At 35.5% G+C, this 26,478-nt stretch overlaps 1 protein-coding gene across 5 annotated transcripts in view; it reads left to right on the top strand.

The window, feature by feature from the left end:
• The window catches only part of CDH18 (cadherin 18), a 233,620-nt gene that overhangs the window by 183,895 nt on the left and 23,247 nt on the right, over nucleotides 1-26,478 (top strand). For all 5 annotated transcript variants that reach the window (XM_029965024.1, XM_018085831.2, XM_029965023.1 and 2 more), the window contains 2 exons: nucleotides 11,558-11,694; nucleotides 24,679-24,800. In XM_029965024.1, the coding sequence (XP_029820884.1) occupies nucleotides 11,558-11,694; nucleotides 24,679-24,800 (259 nt within the window). The remainder of the gene's footprint in view (nucleotides 1-11,557; nucleotides 11,695-24,678; nucleotides 24,801-26,478) is intronic.

Here is a 26,478-nt window from a genome sequence, read left to right as displayed (position 1 = left end):
GTTTTGGGTTTTTTGGATTGTTTGTTTGGGTTTTTTTAGTCAGTATTTATCTGATTGGCAATTTGTACTTTTTTAAAGGACTTTTCTTTTTACATTGATTTTTTTTCTTTAAATAGATAGAAATGCATTTTCAGGGAAATTTATTGAAATGTTATGTTTTGGAATAAGAGATTATTATTCCATTGAAATACAGAAAGCAAGCTTAATAATAGAAATCATAATAAAGAAATATATTAAAACTTTATAATGTAATAATTTTAAAGATTTTTTAATTAGTTTGAAAATCAGCTATTTAATTAAATTGTTTTCTAAATCAACAGAAAGCATCATTCATTCATAGGTATTGCTACCTTGTTGGAACATTTATGAGAAACTAATCCCCTTTCATTGCATTGTGTCAAGTATTTTGCTTCCACACCCATATCTTTTGTTTTTTAAAAAGGTCAGGGTTAAGTAACGTTTTATAGTAATATCTGATGTGCAAGTGGGTCTCGAAAATTTCCCATAAAATATTACTATTAAATGCCCTAGTTATAATTTTATTTTAATGTATTATTCTTTTTAAATCCCTCCATACCTATTTTGAAATTATCTTTTTTCTTCCTGAAACCATACACAGAAAACTTGCACGGAGATTATGGGTGAAAACAGCTTTTAATTAACAAGTCGCTTACGTGCATTGAGGGTAGCCCTAGGCTGCTAGTACTGCCTCAGGGCTGCAGCAGTGCCTATTGAAATCCTGCCATCCTCCTGTAGGTGATTCTTGGGTGGTGAGTCTGTCCAGCCACAGTGCATACTCCAAGTGATTCTTGAAGTTTTCCAACTGCATCTAGTCTGTTTTCAGTGGAACGATTTTCAGCAACATAATGTTGCAACTATTCCCCAAACCACCTCTAAGTTAGTCATTCAGAAAAAAGGCGTAGTTCTAAGATCACGATACTTTGTGACACTCTGATATAATAGTGAAAATACCCATGTGACATAGACCAGTTCCCTCATATTAAGCTTGATCTCAGTTTGATATTGTACTATGAGGAACTGAAAATCTTTATTAACACTGTACCCTTGAAAGGGTAGTGTTTGAGAAATAAGACATGCTGTTATAGAAGTACTGTAACATCATTCCTTTGGCTGCTGCTGTGCAATTTTTTCATGCAGCAGTACAGGAGGCAAACAGAGGTACTGTTTTGAGCACTAATGATAGGACCTCTGTCCCCTCTGGTCATTTTTTACTCACAATTATTCTGTTTAACTTATATTGTTTGTATTTCTGGGAAGAAATGTTCTCTTCCCAGTATTTAACAGAAAATATCTGATGAATGGGCTAAGGCTACTGATCAGCACTCTGCCTGTGACAGTAGGGTCAACTGATAAAAGCATCTTCCCTTTTCATAATTTCTACAATGGCTTGGTTAAAAATCAAGCCACTGTATTTTGTTGGGTCCTTGGAAGATTGATGCATTACATTAATACATTGGAATTCAAGTAGATTTTGTTTAGTTAGGCTGTAACATATATCTTACTATAATGAATTTTATTCACAAGAGTTGATTAACTATAGGAAAGAGAAGTCAGAAAAAGCTATTGTTTTGGTTTTCTTTGATTTGGGTTTGAAGGGGTTTTTTTAATTTTTGTGCTAAAATTAGTTTATTGTTTTTTGGTGCTAAAATTTGAATGTTAATTTTTTGCTAAGTTGAGGAAGAATACAAGTACAGTCTCAACCCTGATTCTGGCTTCTCACTTTTTAAAGTGTCACATGGCATTGCCTTATAATGGATGATATATCATAATGGTTATAATACATGTGTATACTAATGAGTACGAAAATTTGCTTCCCAACACCACACCTGGTATCTTGAAGCTCTAATAAAAACATAGTTCCCTTGCCCTACTTTGATTTAAATTGAAAGTCTTCTCTTTCTTTCAGAAAGAATACTGAAAAATTAATAAGTTACAGGTACATATGATTACAACAATTAATGCGGTATAGGAATTTTTCTTCAATTTTCTTCAATTCCTGCATCAGAAAGCAGAGAAACTTATTTTAACTTTTGCTGCATTGTCCATAAAAGATGTCCATCTGAAGTTGAATACTTTCTGTCATCAGCCTTTAGAAAGTAATCTTAATTTTCAGGAAATGGTATTTATAGAGGCATGCTTATATAGAGTAAAGGACACACACAAGGTGTTTCAGGTATTCCTATTATTATTTCTAGAGCCTTAAAGACATAAAGTGTTGTGGAAGATTTAGGTTTCAGACTGTTTTTCTGATGTAAAGTTTATATTTACTAGAGGTAGAATAAGACATGAACTTGCAATTCAAACTCAGTCACGCAAATTTATTTTGAAAGATATCATCATATTACGTGAAGAGAGGTGCAGGAGAGAACTGCATGAGTGGATCAAGGGAGGGGTGGAAAATTAAAATTTTATTTTAAAATATTTTTTTCCCCCTGTAATCTGAGATCAGTTTCTATGTCACTCAGCCATACTGTCAGTAGGAAGAGAGGATAAGATTGATCCTCTTCTGCAAAATATAAAAGTGTCTTCGCTTAGTTGTATTAATTTGTCTTACTTGCTCTTTGGATGTCATAGGAGTGAAATAAGATCAGTTTGTTTTCTGCTATTCTGTGCACCGCCAGCATGGCTTCACCAAGAACAAGTCCTGCCTGACCAACCTAGTGGCCTTGATGGGGTGATGACATCAGTGGACAAGGGAAGGGTTACAGGTGTTGGTTATCTGGACTTCCGTAAAACCTTTCACACAGTCTCCCATAACACCCTTTTCTCTAAATTGAAAAGAGAAGGATTCGATGAATGAGTTGTTAGACGGATAAGAAAGTGATTGGACAGTCACATCCAGAGGGTAGTGGACAATAGCTCAGAGTCCTGATGGACATCAGTGACAAGTGGTGTCCCTCAGGGATCTGTATTGGGACCAATGTTATTTAATATCTTCATTAATGACATAGGTGAAGGGATAGAGTGCACCCTCAGCAAATTTGCAGATGACACCTGAAGGACGGAATGCCATACAGAGGGACCTGGACAAGCCTGAGAAGTGGGACCATGGGAACCTCATGAGGGTTAATAAGACCAAGTGCAGGGTGCTGTGCATGGCTCGGGGCAATCCCCAGAGTCAATACACAGGTGAAGATGGGGGATGTAGAGATTGAGAGCAGCTCTGCTCAGAGGGACTTTGGAGTGCTGGGTAATGAGAAGCTGAACATGACCCAGCAATGTGCATTTGCAGCCTCGAAAGCCAATTGTGTCCTGGGTTGCATCCAAAGCAGTGTGATCAGCAGTCTGAGGGAGGTGATTCTGCCCCTCTACTCTGCTCTGGTAAGACCCTGCTGGAGTGCTGCATCCAGCTCTGGGGCTGGATATCAACCTGTTGGAGCAAGTCCAGAAGAGGGATACCAAGCTGATAAGAAGGATGTTGTGAGGAAAGGCTGAGAGAATTAGGTTGCTTCAGCGTGGAAAAGAGAAGGCTTTGGGTGACCTAATTGCAGCTTTCCAGTACCTGAAAGGAGCCTACAAGAAAAACTGAGAGAGGTTATTTACAAGAGCATGACAGGATAAGGGGAAATGGCTTCAAACTGAAAAAGAGTAGGTTTTGGTTAGATATTAGGAAAAAAATTCTTTGCTATGAGGGTGCTGAGACACTGGAGGACATTGCCCAGTGAAGTAGTGGATGCCACACCCCTGGAAATATTTAGGGCCGGGTCAGATGGGGCTCTGAGCAATCTGGTCTAGTGAAAGGTGTCCCTGCACGTGTAGGGGGGTTGGAAGTACATGATGTTAAAGGTCCCTTCCAGCCCTGGCTATGATTATGTGATTCCATGATTCTTTGTTAGCTGTACTTAGGGCAGCCTCCACAGTAAGTGCAGAGAGAAACGTAACTCAGAGAGAAAGTAATCAGAGAGAAACAGTGTCTTCCTCCTCCATCTCACTTCCTTCATTTGCTTTCTCTGTTTCTCCAAAATATTCTCTAAGGTTGTCAGTAAATCAAGACAGAAAAAGAACACCCTATTTTGAATGGCTGGACAGAGAGGGGAATTTTTCTTCAATTTATTCTCTAACTCTTCATCTGTCTTCACAGGGAGGAAACATTTTAAAACCTTTCTTTAAAATGTTGAGGTGAGAGGTCTGTTGCTGTTTTATTCCTTGAGGCCTCAAATTATTTTTCATTCTTGTCAAACTATATGCCCTAGACCTCCCACTAACAAAAATGTCAATCTCTTTGTCCAGGAACTGGTAAGATGCTCTGACAGCTCTTCTGACTAGAAAGCATCCAGCTCGGGATGATGGTCAAAATCTCACATCAACCAGAACAATCTCTATTCCTCCCTTAGAACTGAGAGAGAAAACACTGACAGAGCATCTTTTTATGGTGACTCTGAAAGACTGATTTTTCATGCCAGAACATCATCTTTATATTTCTGTGATATCCACTGACTTCAGAATGCCTCCAGTGTTTAATACTCTTTTATGATTTTAGAGTCAACCTTCATGTGTGAACATCTCTGTAGTATGGCCTTCTGATAGGGTCATTCAACTCCAATAAATAGGCATAAATCTATCTGTCTTGGGTTTATTTGGGTCAGTCGATAATATGTAGAGAAAAAAAAGATAATATGTAAGTAGAATATGATTCTTAAGCTAGTAGCTGAAGCGTATTTGGACAATCATAATCCTCTGAAGAAATTAATAAAGTAAGGAAAATACCTTGCTTTGAATTCTAAATTATGCTTCTGAGGATGTGGCCTGTTATTAGCCTATATTTACTGTGAGAATTAGCTAGAAAAATGATCAGTGGTTAATATATGCAGACAGAAACTGTCAGCTAGAAATGATGAGTGTGTTTTCCTTCAAATGAACAGTGTTCCCAATTTCCCATGTCCAAGGTGAGCAGTGATAGCAGTGCATCGGGGATGGGAATAAGAACTGGAACAGGAAGCCAACTTCTGCCTAAAATGCAAACCAGCAATGGCTGCCTTTCAGAGGAGTTTCTAGGAGGCAGTGGTTCCCTGCTTGCAACTCCCCTGTGTTTTCTGGGTTCTGCCAACTCACATCTCCAGGACAAGGAGATGGAAAGCTGCCACTTCTGCTGAACTGAGATTTCAGTATGAGAGGTGAGCCAGGAGTCCTACATGGGAGACAACAAGATACTTCTGATCAGCTGATGGATGTCAGCTGGCAGCCAGTACCAGAGATAACACAGTGGGAACAGCATATCAAATCAACTTCCTTCAAATGCTCTGAGAGGAAGGGTATTTTTCTCAAAGTTATGCTAAGCCTGTCTGAAAAGAAAGCAAAGGAATGGTAAACAGAGAGATTACCTTCTCCAAGCTATCTCCAAATGTATTTACTTTTCACAACTGGAAAGCAGTTGAAGGCTGTAGTTCTCAGTAGCAGTCTTCTGCCGAGGACCTCTGGAACATCAAATGTCTCCTTAATCTACCAGGCACTGCAGCAAGGAAGTTGGATACCTGGCTGTATTGGTATGTGACTTCTGACTCACACTTCATAATTGCTTCTCGCTCCTGGCAAAGTTTGTTTGAACTATGGGGAAATAGATTGGCCCTGGAAGGGAGGTAGTGTAGTGCAAGACAGTCATGGAAACAGAATGTCTCTCCACCACCTCATTTGGCTTCAAGGGTATGCCACTGGTTCCTAGGCTTGTGAGTGCTGCTGTCAGGAGGCAGAGAGAAGATAAAAGGCATGCACTTGAGTTATGTCCCAGCATGGGCCATCTCTTCTTGTTCTTCAGCTGGCCAAACACAGAGAGTTGCAGCTGATGAATTCTCTTGCTCTTTGTCCTGTTATATCTCCTCACCCTATGCAGTTATTGCTTATTCTTCTTTTTCTAAAATATATTAGAAAGGAAAATAAAAATTTCTGTACTTTGAGTCTGACTGTCTGTTTCTGAGAAAGTTTTTTGCTTAAATCTTTAACTGATCAGGTTTCCTTATAATGGCATTTGATTTCTAATTGATAAGTCTTTAGAAGGTGTAATTGGTTGGACAAGCATTCTGTCTTGTTCCTATAGGCTTTTTTTAAGTGCTTCCTTATAGCCAGTTTCACTTGATATTAGAGAACTGTTTATTTGCTTATGTCTCAAAACAAAAACCCAAAGAAATACTGTGAATCTACATCTGGCTGAAATGTGCCTTTGGAAGTTTGTGAGCAGTATCAGGTTTGTAGCCAGGGTAGAAATATGTAAAAGAGTTTGAGTTTGCAGTTGATAAATAGGATAATCAATGAAAAAAAATATAATGAAAAGATAAAGATTTGATTAAAGAAAGAAAAAGAGACAACTTAAAAGCTCAAAAACTATTACAAAAATTTAAACTCAAGGTTCTTCCTTAAAACACAGTAACTAGAGGGAGACATACTGGAATAGTAACAGCCTATGCCAGTTCTCTATCCAGTGATAAACTGATGTTAATATTAAGACTGAATAATTTAGGGAGAGAGATTCTGAAAATACTTATGGGTTTTAGCTTAGAAGTCCTCTTGAAAGGTTTTGAAATCATTAATATTCCCAAACTACTTTAGCACCTTTTAAAATTTTCTCTATTTCAAGCAGTCTTTTTATTATTAGAGTCTAACTGCTTTAATACTGAAAGCAGATTTATATGTTCTAGAGTGACCTTCTGCCCAAAGGCCATCTTGCAAATATATTACTCTTTAGTTTCTAATTGTCGCAAAAGCTTTTAGTTTTCAGTAAAAATGTGGGTAATATCTGCCACCACTGAACCACTGCTTCACTAAAGGACTGGAAGTGAGGAATGATGTCAGAGAAACCAGAGGCTTTCCTTGGTCAGAAGAGGAAATAAGGACATGGATGGAAGCTGGGAATGCCCTTCTGTTCACTGACACTTCCTAACAAAAAGGTGGCATGTGTTGCCTTTCCCAGTGCTAGCAGGATTCAGTTTTAGTATTTGATTTCCTTCAGATTATGTTCAAAGTGTGACTAATAGGTCTTCTGTATTCATGATCCTTTTAAATGTATTTTCTTTCAGATTGGTTTCTCTTGCTGGTTTGAACGTAAGCAGTTTATGGAGCGCTGTTTATCTAGGCATGTCTTGTTATTAAGTCTCTTTATTAACATGTGTCATGCTACTTAGATGTTCTGATTTAATGGTTAGTGGTTAAATGTATGCTCACACAGCATTGTCATGAGTAAATGTCTATAAACAAATATTTCAAATGGATATTGTAAATTAATTTTTGAATTAATGTGTTCTAAATAAGAAGAAACAGTCAACTGTATAAGGGTGAAAAATCACATTTGAAATAACACTTTGAAATTAAAAATTTACACTATATCATTTTGTGGTCTAGAAAAAGCATTGGAAAGCAGCTCAGTACATGTGGAGGGACAGGTAGGAGGGGAAGAAAATGACTATTTCTGTTGCCACTATTATCTACATGAAAGTAATTTTTTTAACCAGATGAAGTAAATTCAGAAGCCTAAGTGAAGCATCATTAGCTCCACAATGTGCAATATTTATGGATATATCTGGTATCTATTCTCAACATATAGATAAATCAGTTCCTAGTATTTATAAGGGCCTAAATTTTTCAGCACTTTGTAAATACAGTTAAACTTGTTCTAAATGTCCTCTAACATGACAAAAATGAGATACTCTACCAAAAGTGTTTCTTGTACGAAATATTTTTAAAACACTTGGGAGCAGAACTACCATTCTGAGTTTTTCTGCTGTGTGGGAATATTTTCTGTAACTTGTTTTACTGAGATGTTCATGAAGATTGGAAACCACAGAAGTGCAAATAGCTGCTTTAAATGATACACAATGCAATTTTAAGGAAGAATCTGGAGTAGTGAAAGAGAACTGAATGTTATAATAATGGGAAAGCAAAAGAAAGTACAACTCTCTTATTCATTAATTGATCAAGAAAAATTTGTCAAGCTGTGAATATTTCAGCATGTCTGTAATTGTATGCAAAAGTCAGCACATGGAGAGGATGTGCTATTGTGGAGAAATTAGAAACATTTTTCATTATTCTAGTATCTTTGGAAGTAAAAGTGCTAGTACAATAAGTTACCTCAGGACCACTTTATTTCCATTAATGACACAGAAAATACAGTTGAAATTCTTCATGCAACGGAGATCTTTAAAAAGAGAGATTTGAGCTTCTTTGGAAAACTTAAGTAACTGTTTTAGAAAAAGGTGTTCATATTTGAAAAAAAAAATAAGACTGTCTTTTACTATATGTTTCTGAAAATGAACTATTAGGTAATCACAATTCATCAGAAAAACAAACTTCAGTTTTTGTACACAAGCTTCATATTTGGGACAGACTTTTTTCATTTTTATCTCTGTACTCAGAGGCAGATGTAATATTTTGTTATAAGTCACATACACAATAAAGCAGCTGGGTATTCTTACTGTTTTATTTTTTCTCATTGAAGCCCAATTTGAAATTCTGTTTATTTTTAAGCTACTGTCTACAAATAATACATAACCCTATTTTTATCATTCTGTGGTCAGCACAATAGTGACTCACAGAATAGTCACTGTGTCTGATGTTGGTAATGAGCAAACAATGTCCAGAGTAATAAATGTTTGCAGGGACAAGACTCTTGTAACTTGTTTTGGATTTGCAGTACATATTCCATAAGAACTGGTCAGGAGAGCATGTTTTATTTATTTTTTTAGCAAATAATTCTCTTCATTATCAGGACACTTCTAGAGTCAGGAAAAACAAAGCTATAGTAGGAGAGAAGTAATTAAATTTTATCATTGCATAACTGATTGTAAACTTTACCAGTAAAAGGTCTCCAAGAAAACTGAGGGACAATTATACTTTCTACACTTTATTAGTTTTCTAGTTCATCATGTAAGAGATGTTTGTGTATCTGTGTGTGTATCTTGCCCAACACAACCAAATGTTCATAATTTCTGCATTACTATTATACTACTACTAGTAGTATAATCAAAACGTTCCAACTATTTGTCGTAGCTCAGTTTTCCTACACTGCCAGGCATAACATGTAAGGCATGGGGGCATTTCTGCACTTGAGGCATGTATCTTTCATACAAATTTCAAATATCAACCCAACTCTGTGACAAATGTGGCAGCCTTATGGATTTTTACAGGTTGATACCACTGTCTCCAGAATTTTTGTAAATAGTAAAAGGTAATTCTATCTGTGCACATGGTAGATAGAATTTCTTCAGTGAGACTGGCAGTCTTTCAAAACATTTCTATGACAAATAAACACTTGGAGAACCTGCAAATCTGTGCTTCATGGAAGATGGAGACCTGAAGAAACACTGGAAAAATCAGTTGTTTTGAAATTGGAAAACAAATCTGGATTCCTAAATAAAGAGGCGATGATAGCCTGGATGAATAGTGTCACATTAAATAAAGTCAAGAGGATAGTTGTTTGGTTCTTTTTTGAATGGGGTTTTTTTTGAATCTTTGGGTTGTTTTTTTTTCTTTTGTGATGTGTCCTCAGAGGATTCCAATATTCCTCAAAGCAACATCAATTTGTTTGGATATCTGCACCATCCAGCAAGTCATCATCAGTGACCAATGAATGTTCATCAAGAGTTTGCTTTTAATTCCTCTCCTGAGTTTACTGAGCGCAGAGAAGCACACTAAGTTGAAGAAGTGTGTCTGCAATGGCCACTGTGATCCAGCAATTATAAATTCAGCATTTTTTTGTTCTTTTTCTGGCAACATCACTTGCTTTGGTTTTCTCTCATCCAGTTAGGGATACTCTGATTAAATAATGTCCTCTGAAAAAAAATAAATTCCTGACTTAAACTCTTAAAAATTGCCCCATCTCTTACATAATCAAGATTTTGCCAGTCCACTTTCATAAGGAGACAGTTTGAGTCTGTCACTTGTTAAAGCAACTTCAGCTGCCATCTTGCACGTTCAAAGTGTCTTTATTGAGTAATTGTGGTGTATTTTAGAATGAGGTATTCTCAGGAGTTGGTAATTAATGAACTGCACAATAGGTTCTGACTTAGCTCAGATGGGAGACAGCAAGTTAAATCCTTATTCCAGAGAAATAGGGTAGGAACTGAGGTTTGTTGTCTCTTAAACAACTCCTAAAGTCACATGGGAGGGGGTTCACTCGTCATGATGTCAAAAGGCAAGATGAAGTACAGGCAAGAAACCTAACTTTGGTTGCTTTGATTTCTAGTGACTGAACTACGGTTCTTTATTGCTAAAAATACTAGAAGCATGAGAAGTATTCTGGAGTACCAATAGGCAAAATAGTACATTTTAAGGCAGATGTAAAACACTGCTTCCAGATGGGAGAGGTGGGTTCAGATTCTCTCCAGTAAGGAAGATCTAATCTAAGTCACCAAGTCCTAGCTGGCTTTTCCAGTGAGTGTCTGATCTTTTGACAAGTTAAGGTGACTCAAATTGCTGCTTCCTTCTTTAAATGTTTTCTTTCTTTTGCTTTTTCACGTCATCTCTCACTTCAGTATAGCATTCAATTAAATGTTTGTTTACTTTTCCTTTCCACAAATAGTATAAATAAGTACATTGTGAGAGAAATAAAACTGAAGTTATTTTTAATTTTTTTGAGCTTGTCAGCTTTTATGTGCACCCTCTTTTTATAAGCTGACAATTACACTTCTGTTGATGTAAAAATAAGTGCAATTGGATGGGGAAAATAAATCATTTTGACCTTTATATACCTTCCATATGTTAAAAACTTCACAGAATAAAAGCAGGGCTGACAAATTATAAGGAAAAATAATTATGGTATATAAAATAATCTGTTTCCTTATTTTTTATTTTTGGTGGTAGTGAAGAAGGCTTGATAGGGTCTTGTAATTACTTCATTTGTTAAAAGCCATTGTAAATAGTTCTGACTTCGAGAAAAAATGTCAACCTCTTCTTTTGTGTTCTTTCCCTCTGCTTCCATTATCCACTTCAAGGTTTTTACTTTCTCTGCCAGGCAGAGTGCTCAGAATCCAAGGCTGTAAAGCAGGGATGCTTAGCTCTGCTTCTATGGTAGTGGCAATTGCAGCTCTGGGAACCAGCCATTTCTGACATTAATCTCTGTAATGGTTATGCTCAAAATGGCTTGTGTCATCATGTCATCAACTTCATGTCAGAGAGACGTACTTCAAAACAGGTACCAGCGCTGAGCACAGTGGCTTGCAGTGACAAGCAAATAAACAGAAAAATAATATCTTAATATCTCTCTGCTTTCTTTTCTGCTTTTCCATTTCACGATTTTTAGTCAAAATACATGTGTCTCTTACCTTTGACAGGATTGTATACTGCTGTGTAAAATACTACCTGTTAGCAATTTATATCCTTGTGACTCACAGTGGAAACCTTGTTGTGTATCAAAAGAAATGAAACATTATGAAAAAAAAATGGAATATGGTGCTACATTGGGTTTTTCCAAAATATAGATTTTTTTTCTTAGGGTGTTTTTAAAAATGTCTTTGATTTTAAAGCTTGAAAGTTATATTCTTATGTAGCTTTCTGTTGCTTTGGGTTATATATACTACAATAAGTATATATTTATTGTTATATTTCTTCATAGATATTTCATTGATCATAACACAGAAGAAGATAGGTATTTCACCATTGATGCTAGTACTGGGACCATTAAGACTGCCAAGATCTTTGACAGAGAGGAGACACCTTGGTACAACATCACAGTGGCTGCTTCTGAGATAGGTAAATAATATATTTGGCACATAGTATTAAACATAAAACTTAGAAAGGAAAATAATAATTTTCAGATTTTAAGAAACACCATCTTGAGATGTTATGTTCTTTTTAACACCATTGGGTTTTTAGCCAGTCTGGATAAAGGAGAGTTTTCTGTCTGTGTATGTGTGAATACCCTAAATCCACAGAACAAGAAAACAAAATGCCACACATCTATGTGATTCCACCTGTGTAAATTTGCCATGTTTTTCTGTATGTAACAGAAGGCAGCCAGATAACCTAGGAACAGTTTCAAGCATATCGTGTTCTAAAATCAACAGCTTCTCTGGTTTGTGTTTCATAGTTCATATATCTTAGAAGTTAACACTTTATAGTACTGTCTGAGAAATACATCCTTCTTTCTTGTATCTACTATTGAACTGTTTTAGCAAACTGGATGTTAATATGCCTGTGTTAATTTATCAGGGTATACCTCTGGCCTTTTATTAGGCAAATTGCCAGGTAAAGATACAATAAATACTTACCTGTGTATTTGAAAGTCCTCTAATTTTGATGAATTTCCATTGTCTCAGATAAACCCTGCAATAATCAAAAAATGTCTGACTGAGTAGTCCCAGATAAATATTTTTACATGAGGCAAGGACAGTTTAAAGAACATTTCATTTAACCTTTTCATTACAGGGTCTTTATTTTCGCACAGTAAAGTTTTAAAGTTAAAAGACTCAACAAAGAAAATGAAGGAAAAAAATCCTAACCTGAATCAATAGATTCAGCCCTGCTAAGCACTATTCATAATATCATTTTTCCTTTTTATTTTTCTTTGTGTATGTATTCCATCATTTCCATATAACAAAATGCAGGGTTTACTTTTAAGAGGTGCCACTGGTATTTTTGAACATGGTCTTCTTTCATCTGTGCATTTCTGGGTTAAAATGTAATCTGTTCCACCACTAGATCACTAGTATATGCATAGAATAAACAGCATGAACAAATTTTATAAGGACAACAAATTGTTTCTTATTATTGTACCTACTTTCACAACTAAATTGACATTTTGAGCTAAGTACTTTTCTGTAGTAAACAATAAAATCTAGAGTTTTATGGTTAGCTCTTTGAAAAGGTAGTCACTGACACTTCTACGTGCTTATCTGTCTTCATATCTATAATGTGCTATTTCAGTGCAGCATGAAATAAAATATAATTTAAACCTAATTATAAGCAGATGAACAGTAAGTGCTAATTTGAAATAAGATTTGAAAACTACAGTGGGATACTGAAAAAAGGAGTAGTCATGAGTCCTCTTCTGGAAGCCATCAAAATGTAATTATTTTGCAGAAATAAATCTCAATAGCATAAAACCTAAATGGAGCTTCCTACACATTATTTATTTCGCATAATCAAAAGACTGGTGTTACATGTATCATGCTGAGAGAATAGTATGGAGAAATGAGGATTATGTTTATAACTAATATAGAATGGAATAAATAATAAGGATGATATGTCTTTTTTTAAAGACATTTAGAATTCTCTGTTCCAGGTGCAACTTCTTACAGGAAAATATAGATCTGTTTTTTTCTCACTTGCATTGCCTTTGTTATTGATAAAGTTGGAGCTGGAAAAATAAGTAAATCTATGATGTCAGTTGGAAAAACAATTCAGCTATGAAGAAAGGAAGAGATAGTAGTGAAGAAGAGATGGATGAGAGACAGACTGACATAACAGGCTGTTGTGTCTGCTTCTTCAACCATTTTCTTATTTGCAGTAATTTGAAAATTACAACACTGTTGTACTCTTCCAAATCCATTGTGAAATTAGTAATTGAATCCATGGTGGAGCAAGAAGCATATGTTTTGTATGGCGCATCAATGCCAAAGCTCTTAAGTGCTGTCTATCCCATATTTACAATCTTTTATGGCATTTGCTTTAAAGTCCATGCACAAGGTATTGCAGAACTAAGCTTAAAGCTGAAAAATAGGCCAAAGGCTATGACCAAAGTGTTATTTAGCTGTGGCAGTGGGAGTCTTCAAGTTTATCTGTCATGGTAGAAGGCGTTGGTAGCTTCTGACACCATCTGCTTAGCCAGGAACATAGCAGAACCTGCAAGGCCCAGAAAGATTGTACTGCTTCAACAAGAGATCCTCTGCAGAAATAAAGCATTGGTTGTAGTTAGTTTCTTGAAGTATTTTCCTCTCTTGATTTTGTGCTACATTTCACTGATAGAATTCAGTTTCTACCTATCATTAGAATCAGCATCATATTTCTACCCTCAAATGTATGATATCCTCATGCTACTCTTTCTGAACCTTCCATAAGACATTTATTTTCACTTTTCATCTTAGTATGTGATATACACTCTACATTGGTCAAGTGTCCTCTGAAATCAGTGGAAGTTCTACCACTTTCCTCTGTGGGAGTAATGCTGATACAATAATCAATGATTTTTTTCTGTTTATGCTGCTACTTCTTAAGGCACACCAGAGTTCCTTACTATAAGAATGGATGGGCAATCCTTTTTTTCTTTAACATGCATTGTTCTTAAACCGCAGTATACAGTGAGGAAGAGTGGGATTTTGGTGTCCAGAAGCTCTTGCTTTGATTGTTTCAGTACTGGTACTTCCTGTAATCTACTTATGGTATTAGAGAATAAGATGATTAAGGAATACTGTATTTTTATTGTAAGATCTACAGACTATGTCTGGGGCAGGGGGAGGGAGTAGTAATAGTAGTAGTACTTTAAAATACAGTTTCACATAGAATTATTCACTGGCTTTTCATTGTCTTTTTAGAATTCTTTGGAAAAAATTATGTAAGTCTATTTGAAAGAGGGAGGAGAGAGAATTTCCTTGGCTGTAGTAAAGGTTTTTGAACAAGTCTTTGACAAGAGTAATGAAAATAGGAAAATAGATGAAAGACTTGTCAGATGCAATACAATCATAGTAAATGGCTGTCCCTTTGGAAGTGGAAGAAGTTAAGGCTGAGCTATTTTAGGGATTGGTGTAGGATTTGTCAATTAGAACTCTTTGTGATGATGTCACTAATGATAGAAAGTGATTCAAATTCCAAAATAACCTCCCTAGATGCTAAGAATTAAGGAAGATGGAGAGAGATTCTTGTAAGAATCGTAGAAGTGTAGGCTAGATAAATGAAGGGCAACATGGATTGAAAATTGTCTGAAATGGCAGGTTCAAAGGGCTGTGACCAGCAGCCGAAGGCCAGTCACTAGGAATTACTCCCAGTGTCTGATACAGGATACAATACTGGTTTATCTCTTCATTAATGACCTCGTTGGTGGAACAGAGTGCACTCTCAACCAGTTTGCATATGACGCTGTTGCCTTAAGAGACCACAGAAAAAAAACTTTCCAGGCCAATTTAGTGTATAAGACAAAGAGAGTAGGTTCTTTAATCAGCCTACAGGCCGGGGGAATACACATGATGCGCACCCACCCAATCAAGTGGTTCTATGATTCTATAATAAGGTCCATTCAATCCCAGATTTATCCACCCTGCGGTTCTGCCCAGTTCTGCCCCCTGACACGCCCCTTAGGGAATTGGGTTTGGGGTCTTTGGGACCCCTTCTTCCTCATCTTCTTCGCAACACGTATAGTCCTTGGAGCTCCTCCAAAGTTCTGGGCTTGAAGGTAGCTGTGTCTATGTGATACCTTCTGATCCAGGCTTTTCTACACTTCTACCTTGAAAAGAAGACTAAACTCACTAATAGAATTTAGAGGGATTGATATGAAATGAGATAATAGGATTGGGTATGTGTAAACATTATGCTAGAGCATAAGTGATATAATACAGCTACATTAAAATCTACATTTACTATTCAACTACTTCTAAAATCTACAAAAGTTAAAAAATCCAAAAAGCTCTGAGACATCAACAAAACTGGAGTAATACCTGATTCACCAGTCCGTTGTGGTGCCAACCAGAAGGATCTCAACAGGCTGGAGAAATGGGTGAACAGGAAATCTCGTGAAGTTTAATAACAGGAAATGCAAAGTCCAGCATCTGGAGAGGAATAATCCTGTGCACCAGTCCGCATGCAGTGCCAACTCTCTGTAGAACAGCTTTTGAAAGAAGGGTGTGGAGGTCCTGGTGAATGAAGGCTGAACATGAGCCAGCAATATGCCCTTGCGACAGAAAAGGCCAATGGCATTCTGCACTGTGTGAGAAAGAGTGTTGTCAGCAGGTTGAGAGAGGTGATCTTTCCCCTCTGCACAGCACTGATGAGACCACGTGTGGAATGCTGGGTCCAGATCTGGGCTCCCCAGTACAAAACAGACATGGATATACTGCACTATGTCCAGTGAAGGGGCATGAAATCATTAAAGACTGGACTATCTCTCATAAAAGGAGAGGCTGAAAAAGCTGGGACTGTTCATCCTGGAGATGCGAAGGCTCAGAAGGATCTTATAAGTGTGTTTAAATAACTATTAATCAATATGAGGAAAGACTTATCTGAGTAGTATCCAGTGAAATGACAGGAGGCAATAAATTGAAGTACAGAAAATTCCATTTAAATTAATAAGAAAAATGGTTTTACTGTGGAATTGGTCAGAAATTGGGACAGATCACCTACAGACCTTGTGGATTCTACGCTCTTGGAGATATTCAAAACCCAACTGGACGTAGCTCAGAACAATGTACACTAGTTGATTCGGCTTTGAGCAGAGGACTTGAACTTGCTGATCTATGGAGGTGCCTTCCAAATCCAACAATTCTATGACTTTCTGATATTGGGAACTGTGTTTTGAATGTGGAAAAGACAACAAATTGTGATGTATTCTCAAAGAAAACAGGTGATTTTAAAAATAATTTTAGGTGATTCCATTAAGGTTTCTTTCAAGCATATATTAGTGCTGATAACAAAAGCAAAAGCAACAATAGCAGCAAAACCCCAAATCACAGCAATTGCAAGAGAAAGGGGCAGTGAATGCAAATGGATGGACTTTAGCCAGTTCCAAAGCCAATTTCAATTAAAAAAATAAACATGTACTTCAAAGTTTTTCAAAGGAGTGCTGAAAATAAGACAAATGATAGTATCATTGAAGCTCAAGAAGAAGGAATAAAAGCCACAGGGAGAAATAAACAGAAGGAATCAGAGAATGTCTTGACCTGAGAATCAAAGTGAGGATTATAGCTATATCTGGAAAATTCTGTTTAAAAATGTTGCAAGGAATACTTTATCATAAATTCCTTTTAGATACTACTTATAAAAACAGAACTTACTGTGTTCAGTGTTTGTACTGAAATTTATACTGTATCTGTAGACACAGAATAAACCAGCTTCTAGATATGGCTTTCCGATGATGCTAACATCAAAAAACAGCTGGAATTCATAAAGTACTGGACATTTAGATGGGTAATAACTGTTCTTGTAATGAGAAACACAATTTTTGAGAGCAAGATAAGTGCTTATATTTCAAAGGTTTTAAAGGTGCTTTTACTCAGGCATTGGAATGGACTGCCCAGGGAAGTGGTGAATTCTCCATCTCTGGAGGTTTTTAAGATGAGACTGGATGTGGCACTTAGTGCCATGGTCTAGCAACAACTACTGTAGTGGATCAAGGGTTAGACTTGATGATCTCAGAGGTCCCTTCCAACCCAGCTGATTCTATGATTCTCTTGGGAATTTTTCACACATTTCTCTTATGCAACTGGTAATCATACCAGTATGTGTAATGGATTTCTGGGTTTACTAGATCATCAATAGTTTTGTGATGGAGTTATGGTATTCCTGAGTGTCTCCAGAATGCTATGAATGGAAAAGCAGATAGTTTCCCTCTATTTACCTAAAAGACCGAATTAAATACAATGAGCACACAAACTTGTCTTTGAAGGCTCAATAAAGAGTTCCTAATTTGTAAGCTGTGGAAAGGCTGTAGAGAACAGGAGAACTGAAATAACAGTGTTCCTATAACAGTGTTCCTGCCAGGTTCTGTCCCATCCTCCAGACTCAAAAAAATCCTATCAAGAGTGGACAAATGACCACATGAAAGGATACTGTACATACAAAGCTTTCATACTGCAATAGATTAGAAATAAAAATACTGAAGAGACATCATTATGCAATTGATTTTACAGAAAAAAACCCACCAGAGATCTTCAAGGTGTTAGACAAAAACAGATTTGGAAAAAAACCAACAAAACAAATATATTTGTCTTTGTTTATGTCTTCTCTATTTACTATGCCATGCATGTTCTTCATACTAGCTTCAGGGAAAAAGATAGAAATGTTAGAGAAGTGTTTCATTGACAAAATATGCAATACCTTATGATGTGGCATTGAAAAGATACCAGAAAAATACAGTCATTACAAAAAAAATTCAAAAAAATAGCTTTCAGCTATATTTTCGTAGAGTGCCAACAAAACCTTTTCAGAAATAAAATATGTGAAAAGGCAAGATAGCTCACAAGAATAAGAGTTTGGAATAGTTAGTTTGTAAGAATTAGAGTAAAAAGCATTAAAGTGCATTTTTTAATTATAACATAAGCAGTTTTTAAATCAGTAAGTGTTGGTAAAAACAATAACAGAAAGATATAGTTACACAATTCAGATGAAAATAGGATACATAAAGACAAATACTAATTTTCAGCAGTGAAATATAAAACCGCTTGACATGTTGAATGAATAGAATAGCGAAAGTCCTATAATTACATTAAATAAACAGATGAAGTATATAATCATAGTGAGGTGCAGTTATATCTTTTCTTTAGGAACACAGGGATATTGCCAACTCATATTACCATCGATGAACATCAAGTCATGAGAAGAACTTGACAGTTCTTTTTCACATTTTATGTTTGCATTGTAGCTGAAGAGACATTACTGAGATTTTGGTAGGATATTAAAATATATTACTCCTGGTAATATATTGAGACTCTCATATGAAGAAGGAGAACAAGCTAGAGTGGAAATGTAAAGTATAAATAGTATCCCTGTTAATGCTATTAAGAGGCACACTGATTTATATTACAAGAAGTAAAATCAAAAGACAAAAGTCCACAATTAATTTCTGTTTATTTTGAAACTTGTGAAAACAACATGTGCATTGCCTGAAGGAAATAAGTCTATGGGGTAATAGCTTCCTGGCCTACAACATTGAAAAAATTAGAAAACAACAAGAATTTTTGAAAATTTATTTTCTAATTTTAATTTTTTCCACATAATCAAGAGTAACTCTAATACCTTGTGTCAAATAATTAATTTTTAGAAAATTTTCCCTTTTCAGTATCTTTACGAAAGTAATCTAATTACAGTGTTATAATCTGCTAACACTCTGTGTCTTGTGGAGAATTGGATGATTGTTTAATACCACTGAGTTTGTTCCTAGATTTGTGTCTCAGTTTTATTTTAAAGTGAATCTTTTTCTTACAATAAGTAAAAAATGTCCTTGTGATTTTTGATGTCAATTTTTTTCTTCAAAACTAAAAGCTTTTTTTTAACAATAGAGAATAGACTTAAATAGTGAAATTCACTCAATTTTTTTAACATCATTACAGGGAAATATTGTTGCATACATGTTGCATGTATTAAGTCTATTAGGTACATTACAGAAGCAGAAATAATGTTGTTATCATAAACCCTCCCTTCACCAGGAAAAAAAATCACATTCATCCTTTGTCTTTTACCTCACTTGCATTCTACCTGCTAGCTCAGTTTCAGAAAGAGTTTTGGTATTGGTAATATTTACCTTATTTTTCCAAGAAACAGAATCTGCCACAAAAATATTTCCCTAAATATGAAATCAATTAAAAGATTAAAGTAGATTTTAAAAATTACAAGGTCTGAGTTTTAAGACTGTATTTGTCATGGAGTAGTGACAAATTGGATATCATTCACAACAATATGAATTCATAGAATCATTGTTTGTAAAAGACTTTTAAGATCACTGAGTCCAACAATTTAGTCTGAAGAAAAGGAGGCTCAGGGGAGATGTTACTGCTCTCTACAACTACCTGAAACGAGGTTGCAGCAAGATAAGGGTTGATCTCTTCTCCAAAGTAACAAGCAATAGGACAAAAGGATATAGTTTTAAGTTGTTTAATCTGGATATTAGGAAAAGTTGCTTCACTGATAGGGTGATCTAGCATTGGAACAGGCTGCCCAGGAAAGCAGTGGAATCACTATCCCTGGAAGTGTTTAAAAACTGCGTGGATATAGCAGTATCTACCACTCTTTAAAATGTGCTAATCAATGTGATAAGGAAAGCCTACACAAAACTATTAAAAAAATCCAATAGTTGTTGAAAGGTAGCTAGTTCAAGAAGTGATGTATCTAATTCCAATTTTGGTGCTTATTCTCTGTTTATATTGGTTTGGTCATTGGCTTCTAGGCATGCTGGATTTTCTTCTCCTCTGTTTCTTTGGGAAAAGCTATGATGAAGATATTCCTATACTGTCATCTGAAGATGATGTAGGCTATTGCTTTTGTTGGTTACCAAGGCGGGTCCCAAAGAGGGGATAGATTTTGAGATCACATGGCATTTATTTCCCTGTTTGAGGCTTTGTAAATCAGTAACAGAGTCTCAAAACAGACATTTTTTGCCACAGAACCAGTATATTTTGTGGTATGCTGATTAACATTGTCTATGAGCTGCAGAATTTTGCTTGCATTAAGGCAGAGGGTTTTCCAGCTTGAGAGTTCTAAATATTTTCAGTCTGCTGCAGTGCTGTAATCATTACTATTGCTCCTGTAGCTGCTGCTTCTATCCCTATGAGCATAACTTAAGAGAAGTGAGCAGTGCCTTCAGGTTTGTGTTCATCAGTGAAAAGTTAAATTTTGCTACAAGAAAAAAATAAAAACATTTTCTAACCAACTACAGGCAACAATATTTAGAAGTACTCACTAGCTGAAAAAAGCAGACTAGAAAATTACACTTATTACTAAATTATGCATAATTTTCAACCTGCCAGAAAATTTAGTTTATCACGTATACACCATCCTGAATTAAACCCAGTATTTTCTGAATATTGCTACAGTCACTTATATATTAGACATTATTTCATCACTTTAGGTCTGCTTCAGTAGTTTATTTTATCCTTCCTAGATCTGTGTTTATTATTCTCATCTGTTAAAACTAATCTTTATTAGAGAAATGTGATGAGCCCTTTATACTTTTCTTTAAAAAGTAAGGGTATAGATATTTAGTTGGTAATTTCCTGTGTATTGGTTTACCTCATAAGGTCTTGGAAAGATGTCAAAATGGGATTTATATACTATAGTTACACAGTTCATAACTGTTTAACTCTACCAGTCTAGGAAAAAAACCAAACCAAACAAAAAAACCACAATAACAAACAAAACAAGAAAATGAAACAGACAAAAAGCAAATAAACAAAACCTCAAAAGACTGTTCATCTCAGGACTGCTATTCTGAGAGTCATTCAGGTAGAATTTATTTTCATAAAGCCCATGGGAATTTTGTTAATGAAAAGGAAGTATCAGACAGCACTAGCTATATTAAAAAGCTTTCTTCTTAAATATGGATTTTGAAGTCGGTCCCGCAGAAACTAATGAAAGAGAAGATTGAAGGCTTCAGACTGGCTGTTGATAGGGTCTTCTGTAAATTTAGAGTGGACTTATCAGTGGAGGATCTGATGATGAAATTGATTCACTTTACAGATATTTAGTATTCTGAGAAAAGATCTGTTCTGGGAAAAGTCTCAAGCATAAGAAAGCAAGTATCTAGCATAGGTGAATCAGAGCAATGTTTCTGCTTCAGTTACTCCTTAAAACAGGGAGCATTCACTTTGAAAAATCTACTCTAGAGGCATAATGCTAATAGGACACAGAATGTTTTATAATGTGCAGGCCTGAAATCTATGTCAGCACTGATTATCTTAAAACTGGAAATCTGCCAAACTGCTGCAAGAAATTTGTCTAATTAACAAAAAAGGTACTATTAAAAGGGCCAGTTATTAGAGTGGTTTGGAGATCACAGGTGAGTTGTATACCTGAAAAAGATTGTAGGTTATATTGATTCTCTAAAGCAAACCTTAAAAGAAAAATTAAAAAAGAAAAAAGCTTGTATGTGCTTCAATTCATTCTCATTCTCTTCCCCCATTATAAACTGTTCTGTCATCTTGGATGCAAATCTATGTTATATGCACAATCTTCCAGACTGTTTTTGTAAGTGGTGTTAATACTGTCCCTATTAGCATTTTGTAGTGAGTAGGCTGTCAGTATGGAAATTTGCCTGCAAATGTCAGTGATCCCATGAGGTAACTCTTTCCAGAGAGATACTAATAATAATTTGTGAATTAAGAACTCTTTCAAACTGGTGAAGTATTCATAAATTCTTTGTACTGAAAAGCAGCTGCAGAAGAAATAAAGGTAAACTTTCTGAATCTCCATAAAATATCTCTGTGAAAATACTGCAAATCTAACCAACTAGAGTAAGACTGGTCTGGATAGTAGTGACTGGCGTACAAGAGGACACCTTTAAGGTGGGACAAAGAGGTCTGCTACACTATACTGACAAAAAAAACCATTAACCCTTTTGCTGCACGCTGGACTAAAAAGTTTGATTTTTCCTTCCACAGTAACTATTCAAACATGCCAGACCTAAAGAGCAGTCCTATATCTCTGGTACCCTCTGCCTTGTCCTCTTCCAGCTTTTTTACTCTCTTCATCTTAGATGTATTATATCCCCTTATACTTTTGAAGATGGCACTGTTCTGAGCTGGAAATTCAGACTTCCAGAAGTCCCTTTCAACTAAGATTTTTTCAGTGATCCTATGATTACCTGATAATCACAACCCTTTTTTGGCTTCTGGTTAAAACTCCTTTGAGTTTTCTTTAGTATTAAAATCCTCAAATTCTTCATTATAGTTTTGAATACCCTCCAAAATGGATTTGTTCCTCTTTAACCCTTTACTATGATCTCCGCCTTTTATCTCCTTTCTATGCTTTTGTGTGCTCTTTCTTTATGTGCATTGTGTCCTTCATTTCATTTTTACCACTTTCTAATTCACATACCACACAAATTATGTGTGACAACCTCCTCAACAAATCGTCAAAACCAAAGTTTCTTTTAGCCCTAGACACCATGTTGTGTAGTTGTAATCACAGGATTTTTGTAATTGCATTGTCTGATGATGTTGACAAAAGAAGTTACCTAAATCTGTTGTAAGCTATATTTAAGTGAACGGTAAGAAATATTAAATCTCTACCGCTTATGCTATTCTGCACAGTTTCTTGACCTATCTCCAGGAAAGAAACAAACATCTTTTGTGTTAATAATCATACTACAAAGAGTGTCCTGGAGAGAAGATTGATTCCTTCAGTAATAAAAACAAGAGTAGATAAATGGTTCCCTTCTCCCAGACACTTAGTGGACAGCAAAGAGTCATTCCTTCTCAGCTTCACTTCGCATATCCCCAGCATTTTAACATTCCTCAAAGTTTTCCACTAAAGGTGTTTTCTGTATAGCAATAGAAACCCTCTGTCTTGCATGAACACAATTGAGATAGCCCGTTTTAGTCCCTTAGTTTACCTCTTACAAAGATATTCATAGGTTCAGGGTAAAGCTGAAAATAAGAATATTTAAGGAAAATTTCAGCAAGAAAATAGAATTTACAAGTCTATAAATGTCTTCTGAGTGTATTCTTCTAACTCCTAATGTTAATGTTATTGGGAATAGAGGTTCCTCTGTTACCTGTCAAGTCTTATGTTGACTTTTTTGATCTCCTTTCAATTCCCATTTTACAGGGATAATTGACTAAGTTCCAAAAGTGAAGAAAAATCATCAGGTGAAGGTAGACTTATTAGTTAAAAAGAGAATGTGAATAATCTGAAGAGAACTTCTAAGCCCTAGATGCTTTGGTCAGTATCCCATGTGAAAACAGGGAAAATAGAAATAGATCTCTCCATTTGACAAAAGAAACTCCAACATTCTCAAATATTCTTTCATTATGAACCTACGTCACTGATCACTTTGAGGCCAAGTATATGTCTAATCAATGCTTTCCAGAATTCTGAGCAGACATCATTAAAGGTTTGACAAAAATAAAGCATTTTAAAAATGACCCTCTTGACAGAAATACGGTTTGGATTAATTACAATCAAAATAACAAAGGAGAATGAGGTTTAGACTACTAATGTTTCTCTTTTTTTTTGTCTTTGCTTTTCATGAACACTCACAGGGACATGAACTTTTAATATGTCAGTTTGTAATACCCCATTTTATTGCATTTGAAAGATTGACTTTACTGTCTTCTACTGATAGTCTCATTTAATTGGTGAATGGAAGATGAAGTTTGTCATCTAATTGATTGATATATGGACTTCAGAAGGTGTATATTAGTTAATTATAAAAAGTTTAAACACCTAATTATTTCAATAAAATAAAATTACCTTATTACTTAGAAGTAAGACCAAGGATATTATGGATTGAAAAGAATTGTTGGGGTTTTTTCCATTTTGTCATGTAAAGTGTTTTCTCATTGAAAGGATTCTATTTATTGTGCTAGGGTGAAATCTTTCTGAAGGTGAGCTCTCATGAAAGTACAGATCACAGACTAAGACACTGGTACTTAGACGTTGTTTTCTTCCTGCAAAAATTATTTTGAGAATTAGCATAATAACTTGTGAAAAATTAGAACTCCAGTTTGGGAGAGGCTTACGCATTTGTATTTTTTTATTATGTTTGTATTTTATTTTATCAACTCTTTAAGGAACTGTGAAAAAGAAAAGAATTCTTTAATATTTTTTGTATTAGATTTAATTCAGTACTGTGATGACACTTTCACATTCATTGCAAAGCAATTGATCATAACTTACATTTGACTTAAGTGACTTAGGACTCATACCATGCTTCCCACTCCTTTTACTTACTGTTTTTTCAAAACAGTTAGTGAAGCACAGCAAACACCTTTTAATACATTGCTACCAAAATTTCTGTAATAAGCCACCTTTAAATTGAGGATGCAAAGGAATATTGAGTACTTCAAAGGGCTTAATACCCCCCTGTGTGTTTTGCAGACAATCCTGGACTGGTGAGCCACGTTCCAGTTGGTGTTAGAATACTGGATGTCAATGACAATCCTCCAGAGCTTGCCAGAGATTATGATGTAGTCGTCTGTGAAAATGCAAAGCCTGGTCAGGTAACTCTCACAGTTATCTTTGTCCCAGTCATAAAAAACAATTACTTTGTTAATGTAACATGTCAGAAGTTTGATTTGGGGAATACATGTCATAATTCTTTTTGATTTCATTTTAGCATTTCATATTTGATTCAACTTTTTAACTGTATTAGGGTGAAGGGAGGAAATTTGTCTTGTTGCTGCAAAAAAAAAAATACTCCAACTCTCTTCTGTAAAGGCAAGTAAAACTTTAATCTTGTCAGATAAGTGATAGAATTTGACAAGCCTGACTATCCTGAACAAAGTGAATGAAGCAGATTTAACATCTCTCATCTAAATGCCACATAGTAGCAAGGTTTCAAATAAAGCTTACTGAAATGGCTGGTGAACATGGCTAACATCCTCATTTTTTGCATGTTGCTTTCCCTTGTCTATACAGGGTCATTTTGGAAGAGATGTTGAATGAGTTTTTCACAACTATGAGCATAGGGAGGGTTAGAATGAGAGTAAATAGTTGAATCATATTCTAACCACTGCTCCTGTGATCCATGCACTTCACTGCTATCCAGTGTTTGACAATTTTACCAAGTGTCTTTGCTTTTCTACATAGATTGAGTTTTTACACACCACACTATGCTAGTTTTGCATTATTGCACAGGTCGTATGTTTCAATTATGAGCTCATATCTTTCCTGAAGAATATATTACTAGTAATAACATTTTTTTCCTCAAATTCTTAAAAGCAGTGTACATAAATGCATAGTGGCATATTTCTTAAATTTTAAAGCATAGGTTATAAAAATGCTGTACTTCATCTGACTATTGCCTGATCAAAGTTGTCTTCATTCTAACAGTGTCCAAAAGCCAACACCTAAAGAGCATTATAAGAACGTGGCAAGCATGTATGGTACTTAACCAAGTACTTCCCTGGTCTCGGATCACTTGTGGATCATTTCCTGACCCAAATGTGGTGTCTGTGTTTTTAATAATCCTTTAATAACCATGGCATATGAATCTGGCTAGTTTTTCCCACAACCAGCATAACCTTTTGATATCTACTACCTTGTAGTTTTACATTTTAACTGCGTACTTCAATAAAACCTACAACCTTTTTCCTTTTTTTTTTTTTAATCTTCCCATACTGTATTCCATTGATATTTACCAGTTCTTGTGTTGAGGGAGAGGGAGAGAAAGTGCAGTTGATCCCTATTTATTATCATTGTGTCATGCATAAGTCTCTAGTGCATTGCCCCTTAGCCACCTCTTGTCCAAACTGAAGAGTCCTACTTAACTGGGACAAGCCGTGATAAAACCCTTCTAGACTTTTGATCATTCATATTTTCTTCCCTTGAACTTTCTCCATTTCCTCTCTATTCACCCTGAGGGGGAATCAAGATTCAAGATGCAGGTATGCAGTGGTTTATAATTCTTATAATAACTTATGCTTCATAGTGTATGATGATCTCTGCTTTGCTCTATAGTACTTTCATAGCAATTTCTAACAGTGGCTTTGCTTTTTAACCACTAGTAAGCACTGAATGCAAAAAGCTGCCTGCAATAACACCAATATCATTATAAGTAATAGTCAACTCAGAGATCATCATCATGTATATGAAGTTAAGACTTTATATATCCTATAAGACATTTAATGTTACATTGATCAACAAATGGTCAAACATAAACAGGAAATTTCTGTGACT

Source organism: Manacus vitellinus, unplaced genomic scaffold (assembly GCF_001715985.3).
Source record: "Manacus vitellinus isolate BGI_N305 unplaced genomic scaffold, ASM171598v3 scaffold_89_pilon, whole genome shotgun sequence".
In the NCBI taxonomy this organism is placed as follows: Eukaryota; Metazoa; Chordata; class Aves; order Passeriformes; family Pipridae; genus Manacus; species Manacus vitellinus.
Note: the sequence above shows the minus strand (reverse complement) of the source record. Positions and strands in the feature narration are given on the sequence as shown.